The sequence below is a fragment of the Bos indicus genome, chromosome 4, assembly GCF_029378745.1.
Source record: "Bos indicus isolate NIAB-ARS_2022 breed Sahiwal x Tharparkar chromosome 4, NIAB-ARS_B.indTharparkar_mat_pri_1.0, whole genome shotgun sequence".
NCBI classification, from domain to species: Eukaryota; Metazoa; Chordata; class Mammalia; order Artiodactyla; family Bovidae; genus Bos; species Bos indicus.
Window position 1 is genome coordinate 37291775 of NC_091763.1, and position 13009 is coordinate 37304783.

General features: G+C 37.0%; 1 protein-coding gene across 1 annotated transcript in view; it reads left to right on the plus strand.

Moving 5' to 3' along the window:
• The first annotated feature begins 776 nt into the window (after positions 1 to 776).
• The window catches only part of SEMA3E (semaphorin 3E), a 273570-nt gene continuing 261337 nt past the window's right edge, over positions 777 to 13009 (plus strand). Inside the window, exon 1 of the mRNA XM_019958591.2 lies at positions 777 to 1476. Within this exon, the coding sequence (XP_019814150.1) occupies positions 1362 to 1476 (115 nt within the window). The 5' untranslated portion in view covers positions 777 to 1361. The remainder of the gene's footprint in view (positions 1477 to 13009) is intronic.

Here is a 13009-nt window from a genome sequence, read left to right on the forward strand (position 1 = left end):
TTAGTTTTTGAGATTGATTGAAAGTAGATTGTAAAAAGTTGACCTATTGTGTTAAGCTTATTTACACATAGTGTCTTGGAAAATAAATTCTAAAAGTGCATAGCAGTTGAACCCCAAGGTATTTTACATCCCAACTTTTCTAGTATCTACTGGGATCTGTCCCATAGAGAATCTCACTTACTATAGTTATCTTATATAGGAGAAGAATCACCTCAAAAGTTAATTATTCCAAAATTTGAGATGAAATTTATGACCTGCTTATAAAAAAGAATTTGCTTTTGATTTGAAGAATTTGCACATTTGAAGAATGGCACAAGACACTTTATTAGTTTTAACACATCGACAAAACAATCACAGACACATTTTTTCAGGTTCTTGAAATGCTTTCCTTATAGCAGTTGAAAATGACATTTCTAAGATGCAATCAATATAAAAAGGCAAAAATGTGAAAACAATACAATTTCAGTGAAAAGGGGGAAAAAATCAATTTGGGTACTGAATGGTGACAGATAGATTGTTTAAAATGAATCTGTATTTACTCAAGGGTTAATCCTGATGAGTGAGAATTTAAAAGCCCTTCCTGACCCTCCATCCTCTTAGGTTATACTGATTTTTAAGTAAGCAGCCTATTGTATATCATTCTCCCTCCTGATTCCACTTTTCCATCAAAATGTGAACTTCTCTCCTGTCGCTGAGTGACGCGGGGCCAATAATACTGGGAGGGCGGGTGGGACGAGGGCACGTGGACCAGAAACACTTCCTAGAAACAGCAAGTATGCTGCTCAACCCCGCCTGAACTTTCCCGGTAAACACAGCTCGCCGACAGCGGCATCCCTGCTGGGTGGATCCTGCAACTCCTGGAGGGAATGGCACTTCTTGTTTTTAATTAGCAAGGTGAAAGGTGAATTAAAACTAGCTGTTTGGCAAGTCAGTGCAAGAAGCTGACTTCTGAGAGGCTTCAAGGAGCCAGAAGAGAAGAGGAGCTCCACGGGGGTGAAGGCAGTGCGTGTGCTGAGCTTGTTGTTGTTTTTTCTGAATGAATCGCTTGCATAAGTGACTCAGATAATACAGTTTCTTCCTGAATCTCCCCGCTTAGTGACTGAAAAGAGCTCTAGGCAGGACATGGCAGTGAAGATTCACTCCTTGGAATGTCCTCTTGCTCCGGGCTTATAAACAACTGTCCTGGGGAAAGGCAGGTTTTACATATCCAAACACAGCCTGACAAATGGCACTTTGGAACTGTGCTTTCTGATGACAACGCGTTCGATTTGTGACAAAGCCTCTCTCGTACGCTGCCCCTGGAGGGGAGTCCTAAGTAAAACTCACCCCGCCAGAGAGTGAGGATCGCAGCGGCAGGCAGCATGGCATCGCCTGGGCACCTCGTCACCTGGCTCCTGTGGGGCTACTTGCTGGAGCTGTGGACAGGAGGTCATACAGCTGACACCCCGCACCCCCGCTTACGCCTGTCACATAAAGGTAGGTGACCTTTTGTTTAGAAAAAAATGAGAAAAAAATTAAAATCATTTAACACTGATCTTTGGTCTCCAGACTCTTAGCATGCACCTGAAAAAAATTACTGCAAAATTGACTGAAGCTTCTAAGTACCTTTAATGAATAGGTCATGGCTAACCACAGCTGAAAATAGTGTAAAATCACAGGCTAACTTTAGAGATGTTATTTTTGTCTTGTAAATATTAGGTTTTGTTAATAAGTTCACTCACTAGCTGACACAACAGGAGAGAGAAGGAAGCAGGTTGTAAAAAGCTTTGAGGGGCTGAATCCACCAAGTTAGCAGTGGGTATTTAAATATCAATTCATGCATAAAGGGAAGCAAAGATGTTAGGCAAGGGCTGTAGAAATAGAGGTGCAATTGATTTTTTTGTTTTGTGTTGTCCATAATGGGGATGAGAAGAGGAAAAAAGATTCTTGAGAATAAAATGATTCCTTGCCCATTATAACAAAGTCATCACTGTGTGATTAAAATGACTCACAACTGTTATAAACTAGCTTTCCAATTAAATTGATTACTAGAAATTTTTTATATGTGGCAAGAAAAAAATCAGTTAACAATCCCTGTAAACTGGTTTATATTGATTTAAAGTGTTAGATACTATACACTAGCATCTACTCTTTTTTTAATGTAAATTTGTATTGCTTAATTGAAGATGTATATTCAATTGAAACGTTTATTTTATTCTGCTACTATGTTTTGTAAAGCAGCATTTAGTCATAAATAAATGATCAAATGATAGCTTTTGCATCAAGGTCCTTAAAAGCCAGTCATGAATAGGTTTGATGACCCTTCCCATAAACAGACAAACAAGCAACAAACAAAACCCATATCTATGAAAGTGACTTTGCTGACTTAAAAGTTTTTTGAAATAAATTTTCAGGAAAGAAGTATTTGTTATCATTAATCATTGAGACAGATAATAGATGGAATAGTGAAAATTACATAAGAAACATTTTTCAATTGTGTAAGCTTTTAAATTGTCTCCCACTGTAGAAAGTATCCTGTATTTTTAAAATGAGTATAATCTTTTTTTTAAGTGTTACTATTTTTTTAAATTTTATTTTATTTTTAAACTTTACAATATTGTATTGGTTATGAGTGTAATCTTTACCAGAAGGAGAAACCAAACAGGAGGCCTCAATTTTAATGACACTTTTTTTGTTGTTTTTTATTGGACAATTATCAGTTGATTTGATTATAGAAATGTCTCATTTTATAACAGCTAAAAATCTGTGGATATTTTCTTAGTTTAAATAGATTTCTGATAATACTCCCAAGTATGTAGCATAAATTTAAGAAACACTTGACCCTGCATTTGTAAAGTATTTAAAATATAGTGCCTAGAATTGGTACAATTTATTTGATTTGGAAAGATGTATTATGGTATGTACCAACATACATATTCCTAAGAAGGTAAGATCAAATATACCTAAATCTAAAATTTGATGTGATGGGATATGGACACATAAGGATGTCAGAGAAAGAAAACATAATAATGGATTCTTTTTCTATTGTAGACAAGTGGATAAGCTGCCAAATTTGTCAAGTTACCATTCTGCTATGCATGGTATCAACCTTCTATACTTTATTACTCTGATGCTTATTTTTTTGATAGCTCAATATCAGTGTTTCCAGAGATATCTCGTTTTAATATTTTTCCTTGGGGAACTTCTAATTTAGTCAGAGCATACCAGAACTCTGGTACATAATGTTGTCATCAGCCTCATCTTCAACACATCTCTCTTGATCAGAGGAGTAACTGTAACTGATTTTACGAGTTGTGTTAAGTGATGTGGGAGGACCACTGCTTGTATCTATGGATACTAAACTGAAAACTGCCGTAAGATTTCCTCTTGGCTTTTCTTAACCTTTTGGTTTAATGGCACTAGCTGAAAACGTGCAATGTTGTGCTTTTATATAAAGATAGTATAGAGTTACCTGAAAATAGGATGTTCCCACCTGTGCAGTTTAATTGCCAAAGTCAGTTACGATATCACACCAGAGATGCAACCTGAAGCAGCAAATGCCTCCTGCACTGCAGGTGTTTCATTGAAAGGGAAGCACAGAACTGTCAGAGTAGGGACATTCTGTCCCATTAATACAGTAAAAATAACACATTTACCTCTCTACACTTCAGAATCAATGGACATTTTAGCAGTGTACAAACACTGGGGACAGAATATTTTAGAGTATACTCTTTTGCTATCATAAATGATATCCAAATAGGTGAAATTTTAGTAGTCAGTAAATTAGGTGATTAATATTGTAAATGAATGTATGGTCATGAAAAATAAGATACATGAGACATAAGTAATCTAGCACCTTTGCACTGCTGCCTGACCCCCTGTGGAGAAATCCAATAAGGCTTCCTGGAGGTGGTCTACTAGATATATCCAGGGATTCATTTCATAGCAGTGGTCTATGCCATGTGGGAAAACGACAAGCATCTTTCTTATATCTTTCATTATCAAGATGGTGCTGGAGACCACAAGCCTCGTGTTTCTTCCCAAAGAGGAGGGGAAAGTCTCAGTGTCATATATTAATATAAAGCTTTAATTAAATTATATAAAAATATGTTAAGAAAAAAAGTATCCAGGAATTGCCCTTTTTCCTCTCTCCTTCATTCTTCTCTAACCCCGGAAGTGGCATGTTCTTCAACAGAGCTTGAAAGGAGAAGACCATCAAGATCAAAAGGGAGAAAAGGAGGTGAGGAAGGGGGACAAAGAAGAACATTGGGATCAAATATGGAGCATCTTATAGCTTATTCCTCACTGCTCTCCACCCACAGTGGGATAATATTGAATTCTTCCCTCTTCTGCTGAATATCCATTCCACTCTGATATTAAGCAAAGATGCTAACTAAAGGCAAGCCTTGTAAATAAAGAAATGAAATTTGCCTTTATTGAGGCAATACATATATCTTTGAATGCCTTTTACAGGTTCAGGATAAATTGGGTTAACCAAAACATACAAAGATAAAATGGCAAGATTTTGTCCTGCCCTATCAGAATGTTCAGTCAAGATATGGGTTGAGATTAACTATGTCAGACAAGTATTTGAAAGTTTCTGAACAGTTAAGAATTTATCACCAGTTTTATAGCCAATACCCTAAAGAGGGTAATTTTGATATAATTAGTATGCATTTATAATATTCTACCCAAGGATGTCTTTGAAAAGTAGCTATAAGCCTCATGACCGAAAGGCATGAGAATGAAGGCAAGAGAATAGAGGGAGAGGTGTCCTGGTGGATTCAGGCACTTCCCTCTGCTGATGTCTGGTCTCTCCTTACTTTCACCATCCTGCATTAATGAGGTTACAGGGAAGGCAAAAATATAGCCTTCCTGATAATAGAGCTTGAAGAAGAAAAAAAACAAATGAGGAAAGAAGCCCATGTCAAAGAAGAAATCCCAGTGCATGTGGAAAGTCCCAGAAATGCAATCAAGGGAGGTTCCAGATGGGGTAGGTGTTCAAAGACCCCAGAAGGGACTTCACAATTGCAGAAGCCAAGAAGAATGTCTGCTGATAAGCAGAGGGTGTTATCCCAGGATGTTTGATGAAAAGATAGCTAAATAAAGACATAAATATGGCAGAAATTAAACAGTGAAAGTCACTCAGGCTTGTCCGACTCTGCGACCCTGTGGACTGCAGCCCACCAGGCTCCTCTGTCCATGGGATTCTCCAGGCCAGAATACTGGAGTGGGTTGCCATGCCCTCCTCCAAGGGAGCGTCCCAGGAAGTGAGCCCAGGTCTACTGTACTGCAGATCAATTCTTTATCATCTGAATCACCAGGGAAGCCCAAATATGACAGAGGATCATTGCTAAAATATGTTGATATTATAAATGTAGATTTGAGCATTGAATACATATCTATACATATAAATATGGGATAGTATTAACTAGTCTATCTGTATTTTAATATTATAAGCAATTAAATGAATATTTTTCATAGTTCAGTGAGCTCAGATTTGGAGAGGTCTCTACTCCAGCTATAATCTTTCCAATTATACTATTGGTAGTTATCTGTGCCTCAGTTTCCTTATTTGAAAATAGTGATAGTACTGATATTTTTCACAGGGTTTTTGAGAAGATCAAAACAGAACAATAATACTATAAAAGCATACTTTATAACCTAAAAATTATCTTATTGATGTTTCCTGAAGACTGATAGAAAATGAGAATATTAGAAGGAAACATATTCTAAAGATAAACAAACTTTTGGAAATCCTTAAGTTTGGATATCAATAAATCCCAGCATCTATAATGCTAGAATAGATGACAGCAAAATTTGGTCATGATTTGCATAAAATTTGTAATCTATCCTGAATGCATTCACTCCAAATCCCATTTCGTACCTTTGACCTCTACTTATAGTAATTTATAAGATAATTACATCATCTGTATATTCCAAGATTCATGGTCAATATTTTTACAATAGAAGTCTGCATATATCTATTTATTATGCATACTCACCTTACACCACACATTTTAGAATTGTTTTTCCATTTATACAAAAAAAAATGAGATAAAATTCTAGGATAATACAATAATAAATAAGTTTTGAATGATTATCCTAAAGGTTGTAGTATTTATTTTATATCCAGGGCCAGTTGAAAAAAGGCAGTGACTGAGCCAGTTTTTCCTGAACTGGCTCATAGCTTGGGTTTCTCAGCCAGTAACTAGGTACTAGCAATAATGACATTAGTTTCACATCCCTGTGTGGTTAATAAATAAAACTGGTTATAAGGTATGATTCATAAAGAAAGTAGATTCAAAGGATCCAGGGGTGAATACAAACCTGATATCTGGATCTCCATGAGGGAGAGTTAGTGAGAATTAATTGATAAGTTTATTAAGAAACAGTTTATATTTAAAAAAAAAAAAAAGAAGCCACTGGGTAAGATGAAAGGATTACAGTAAGTTTTGTTGAGTTTTTTTTACACAGAATGTACTTTTCATAGAAGTCTATATAAGGATTTTAAATAACACTATTCTTTGTATTTTCATCTGTTACAAATATTGCTCGTGTATCACAGAAATGCACCTGGATAATCAAAAGCTTCAGAATGGCTCTATGAATTATTCAGTTCATATGTATATGTTGAGTATGACAGTGAGAAAACAGTTATCTTTAATGTAAAATAGGGTGAGGGGAGGTCAGAATTAGAGAAAGTTGTAAATAAACGGATTGGAGAAGGAAATGGCAACCCACTCCAGTGTTCTTCCCCCAGGGACAGGGAAGCCTGGTGGGCTGCCGTCTCTGGGGTCGCACAGAGTCGGACACAACTGAAGCGACTTAGCAGCAGCAGCAGTAAATAAACGGGGCCAATTTTGGACCAAAAAATGATTTAGTCATATAAAATCATGTCTCAAAAATTTTGTGAAGACTGTGTTCTGTACATAATAAAGAACCAATACTTGTTCTTGACTAAAAAAATACATGCAGTAATCATGTTGTCACAATGGAATATTCTTTCAAAAGTTTGTGTTACAGTATTATTTTATTGTCCATGTCAGATTTGTCATTTAATGAGGGTATTTCATAGAGATGGTCTGTCTTCCTGTCTGGGATAAGATGACTTGGTGGCCCCAGTTCTATGACCATATAATAAAGCACCAAACATCAAATTGGTCATTGCTAGTAAAAATTATTGTTAGCAATCTGCTAAGTAGTTTTCTTTCATCAAAGATATCTGTTGGAATCATCCTGGGGGGTTCTTAGTGGGAGAGCATACAAAGATTTACATGAAAGATTTACTTTATCTTTGTGTGTGAAACTCTTCTGTGGTTTAGTAGAGGAATTTAGTCTGCAGGAATCCAGAAATGACACTTTGTATGCATGCATGCCCCTTCATACACAGCCACTGCAGTGTTAAAATGGTCTAGTAAGTTCAGTCTCAGAGAATTTAAAAGAAAACAAAGCTGAAATTATACCACTTACAACATTTTCCTAACGGCGTAAAGATTTCGATTATTTTCTTGGTTTAAACAGGATCAATTGCTATTAGTAGTCTTTAGCACAACATCTGATACTTTGGAATATCATATAAATTATACAAAGGATGATGATTCTTTTAATGGAGAATTTTTTCCAGGTATGGTTTTACATAACATTTGGAGCGTAAGAGAAACTATCAATGTCATTAGTTATTTCTTGGGCTTAAGCAAGCATTATTCTTTGTACTCATGTAAAGGATGATAATGACAAGACTGGATATTTTATCAGCTGGATTTTCTGGACTATGAATGAAAAAGATATGTTAATACCTCATTTGAACCAAGTAGTATAATTTCTGATAGTGGAGAACATTTTCTGTCAGAGAATGTGATGATTTCAAAAACAGGGATGTTTGTGGAATTGGTAAGTTGATTTCCTATAGCCCTGGTGGGTGGTCAAAGCAATTGGTGGCTTGGGCCCAATGCTTAGTTCAGAATATTCCCACCATAAGGCCCCATTGCCCTGGTAACTTTGACTCTACAACTAGTATGGAAAAGGAAAAGAGAAATTCATGACTTGCCTGATTTCTAGGGCTTAAAAACATATTTCTACTTCTATCTTTAATCATCTGCTTTCTGGTCAAGGACTTAGCTCATAGCCTTGGCACAGTGCTCACAGAAAAGTAGTTTAGTCCCAAGAATTACAAAACACTCTCGCATTCTAATGTCAATAGCCTAAAAACTCTAGATTTTGGATGTTGCTTATGGCTGCATGACTTGAGAAAGTTACTTATCTTTTCTGGGTATGAATTTTCTCATTTTTAAAATGGGATAATATTTAACTTGCAGCATCCTGAAAGAATTACACGAGATACTGCAAATTAGTGTGGTAAATACTTTAGCTTTAGGAAGCTTTTCATAAATTACTCATGAATCAGAAGAGGTTCAGGGAGAATTAGCCTACTCTTGTTCCCTTTTTTATTCTAAAAGCAATCATGAGTTAATTATTAACTTAACCTCTTAAAATAAGGGAAAATCTTTAATCAGTTTTTTTTTTTTTTTAACTTGAAAGCAAAGTTTTTTGGTTTTGTTTTTAAATGAAGTCCACCTGTAAATGGAGTAGATAACTGGAAAGAAAATAGGATTTGGGTATCTGTTATGCTTGTAAGTTACCATAAGGTTATTTTATTGATAAATTAAGGAAAGTTGGAACTTTATCTGATGGCACTTTGGGGACAAGAGACCAAAGCCATAAAATAAACAGAAGTTACTAACAAAGGTAATTGTAGACCCAGCTTTGTAAGACACAATGGAACAGATATTACTAAGAACAGATCACACTGTCAGAAGTTAAACCAAACAGTGGCCTGTAAGCAATCAGCCCAACATACATTGTTTGCTTTGAAAGGGGGAGAAAGCTTTCCATTCTACCTTTCCCCTGGACAAACAGGTAAGGTATATGCTGCCCAGCACAGTTCCTTACCCTTAGTAGGTGTTCAGTCAGTGTTCACTGACCAGGTATGTGAATAAAGCACAATGATTTAGAGCAGCCTTTTTTTTTTTTTTTTTTTTAAAGAAATGCCTGATACTTGGGTGGGGTGAAGAGTACCAAAGAAACTAAGGAATCCAGAACAAATATTTATGGCTCCTTTGATAAAACACACGAGGAGAAAGGCTGGGGCTTTCTCTGCCTGTTCACCTTCCTTCACCACAGGTTTGCATTGTGTGGAGCTACTGGGGCCTCCAGACACCTTCCAACAGGTCAACCATATTCTCTAATCTATAATTAGTCCTCTTTAAAACAAAACAAAACCTACTTTTTGATGCTCTTGTCATTCTTGAACGATCACCACAACTACTTCCTTTACTTCTCTATCATTTGTTTCTTTGACTTCTCAGTGTTGTCACCAACCCCCTTCTCTCTTATTCTCCCCACCTTTATTTTCCAGATAGATATTATGATTTCTTCCCTACTTTAAGCCAAAAGTGAAATGAAAGCATTTTAAGTGAATGATGTCTATTTACTGGTCTGAGTTTACCTGAGTATTTATTTTATTGGCTAGTTCAATGAATAGAAGACATAACTTTACTCATTAGGTGTAAAAATGTGTTGAAATGTATGGCTTAGGAAATAATGAAATAGTAAATAGCTTACTAGTGACTTGGACAACTTACCCTGTTTATGTAACCAGAGGGTGGCTGATGTTCCCAGCACCATGACACTGTGGGGACTGGAAGGGGAGAATTAGGGTCCTGAGCAGAGCCTGCCAGCCTGTTCCCTCTGTGGATAATGTTGAGCTTAGTGTAAAAATATTAATTATGTAAAACTATCTATTTCCAGGTAGCTTTGGTTCATTTTCTCTGAGTTATGATTTTTTAACTCATTGAAACCACAATAGACAGGGTGTTTTATTTACAGGATAGAGCAGAAGAGTAGCATCCCTAAGGCTATGTCTCAGTGGTGACTTTAGGTGGCGCAACCAACTCCAGAAGCAGAAAAGAACAGCAGCAATGAAAATAGGAATAAAAACGTGAGGGGTCAGTTGGGGACATTGACCTTTTCCCTCCTGACTAGTTTCCTCCCAGGAAATGATGGGAACTGAGGAGAGCTTTAAATTCAAAGCTCAGGATGCACTGTGGAAATAAAGCGAAGAGGAAATGTGCTGACCGTGTTGCATATAGCTATTCACTCCTGCTGATTGCTTTTTTCCTAACCCTGAGTCAAAAATTTATCACGGACCATGTGACTTCAGAGATCCTTTCCAATTCTAGAAATGTAGGTCTCTTTCTCCTCCCAGTGTGTCTCATTTCTCCAAAACACTTTGAACGTTTTATTAGGAGACAGCCTGTGCTAGTGGAAAGAGTATGTATGGGTTCAGAGTTTTAAAAAATCCTAGATTTGAATCTACAGCTTATCCTATTTGATGTCATATTATTGATGCTAAATCATTGAACTTCTTTGGAGGCTTAATTTCCTCCTAAGTACACAGGAACTAATTACTATCTCATGTGATTGTTGTAGAAAATAGAAATATACCATGGAGATGTAATATATTGTGAAATAATGACATTATATTTTCTGACTTATGTGTCTTTAACTATGTTTTAACATCCTTGAGGGCAAGGAGTATTTTTTTGGTGAGATCCTTGTGGGCAAAATAAAGGGACTTAATCAGATCATTCCTAAACACTGGAGGTTTAGTATCTACTGAGTAAAAACAAAACAAACAAACAAAAAAAAGTTTTATGATTGTTTTTGGCTTCCATGTTATGGTCAAAATGACAAAAGTTTATTTCTTTAAGAGGTAGAGCTACTGCTGAATAATTAACCCAAGAGAGGCTTAGTTGAGCTTCATCTCAGAGGAGATAATATTACTTATGATACTTTTCTTACACTCTTCCTCCAAAGTAGGGGCTGAGAGGAGATAGACACTGGGATTAATCCAGTGCTGTACAAAGTGTCCGGGACTGGCAACACTAGCATCCCCTGTGAGCTACTGAATTAGGTTGTTGTTCAGTCACCAAGTCATGTCTGACTCTTTGCGACCCCATGGACTGTAGCATGCCAGGCTTCCCTGTCCTTCACCATCTCCTGAAGTTTGCCCAAGTTCCTGTCCATCGCACTGGTGATGCCATCCAACCATCTCATCCTCTGTCACTCTCTCCTGCCTTCAATCTTTCCCTGCATTAGGGTCTTTTCCAGTGAGCTGACTGTTCACATCAGGTGGCCCAAGTGTTGGAGCTTCAGTTTCAGCATCATTCTCTCCAATGAGTATTTAGGATTGATTTCTTTTAAGATTACTTGCTGGGCAAAGGGCTTTCAAGAGTCTACTCCAGCACCACAATTTGAAAGCATCAGCTCTTCCATGCTCTGCCTTCTTTATGTTCCAACTCTCACAAGTGTACGTGACTACTGGAAAGACTACAGCCTTGCATATAAGGACCTTTGTTGCAAAGTGATGTCTGTGCTTTTAAACACACTCTCTAGGCTTGTCATAGCTTTCCTTTCAAGAAGCAATCATCTTCTAATTTCATGACTACGGTCACTATTCACAGTGATTTTAGAGCCCAAGAAAAGGAAATTTGTCACTGCTTCCACCTTTTCCCCTTCTATTTGCCATGATGTGATGGGACCAGATGCCATGATCTTAGTTTTGTGTTTTTTTTTTTTAATACTGAGTTTTAAGTCAACTTTTTCACTCTCCTCCTTCATCCTCAGCAAGATGTTCTTTAGTTCCTCTTTGCCTTCTCCCATTATAGTGGTATCATCTGCATATCTGAGATTGTTGATATTTCTCCTGGTAATCTTGATTCCAGCTTGTAACTTATCCAGCCCGGCATTTCTCATGATGTGCTGTACATGTAAGTTAAATAAAAGTATGACAATGAACAGCCTTATCATGCTCCTTTCTCAATCCTGAACTAGTCATTTGTTCCATACAAGGTTCTAACTGTTGCTTCTTCTTCCACATACAAATTTCTCAGGAGATAAGTAAGATATCTGGTATTATCATCTCTTCAAGAATTTTCTGCAGTTTGTTATGATCCACAGAGTCAAAGGCTTTAACGTAGTCAATGAAACAAAGGTAGATGTTTTTCTGGAATTCCCTTGTTTTTTCTATGATCCAGTGAATCTTGGCAATTTGATCTTTGGTTCCTCTGCCTTTTCTAAACCCAGCTTGAATGTCTGGAAGTTCTTGGTTCACATAATGCTGAAGCTTGGCTTGGAGGATTTTGAGTATAACCTTACTAGCATGGGAGATGAGTGCAATTATCTGGGTTTGAACATTCTTTAGTACTGCTCTTCATGGGAATTTGGATAAGGATTGACCTTTTCCAGTTCTGTGGCCACTTCTGGGTTTTCCAAATTTGCTGACATATTGAGTGCAGCCCTTTGATAGCATTATCTCTGCGAGCTTTATTGACAGCAGTGCTTCCTAAGATCCACTTGACTTCACACTCAGTTCTGGAGGCTTGCTGAGTCAGTAATTCTGGGGCTCAGGATTCTGTGTTTTAACAAACCCTGCAGGGGATTCCTTTATTTTTTTATTTTTGGAAGACAATTGCTTTACAATGTTACTTTGGTTTCTGCCATATATCAACATGAATCAGTCATAGATATACATATGTCCCCTTCCTCTTGAATCTCCCTCCTACCTCCCACCCCATCCCACCCCTCTAGAGAGTCACAGAGGACAAGGCTGAGCTCCTTGTACTATACAGCAACTTCCCATTAGCCATCTGTTTTACACAGGGTAATGTATATATTTCAGTGCTACTCTCTCTCTCCTTCCTTCGCTGTATGCACAAGTCTGTTCTGTATATCTGAGTCTCTATTCCCTGCAGGGAATTCTTAATGCACTCTTAAGCATGGGAAATACTAGGCTAAGTGTTTGGGATGATGCTACAGAGGAGCCTTGCTTTCATCTTAACTTTTTCATTTTTCCTCCTTCAGATCTATCACCCAGATATATCATAAGTGACAGCAGGTTAAGGTGTTATTTATTTAAATTTCCAAATTACAGCCTTAATCTTCAAAAATATATTTAAATTCATAAATA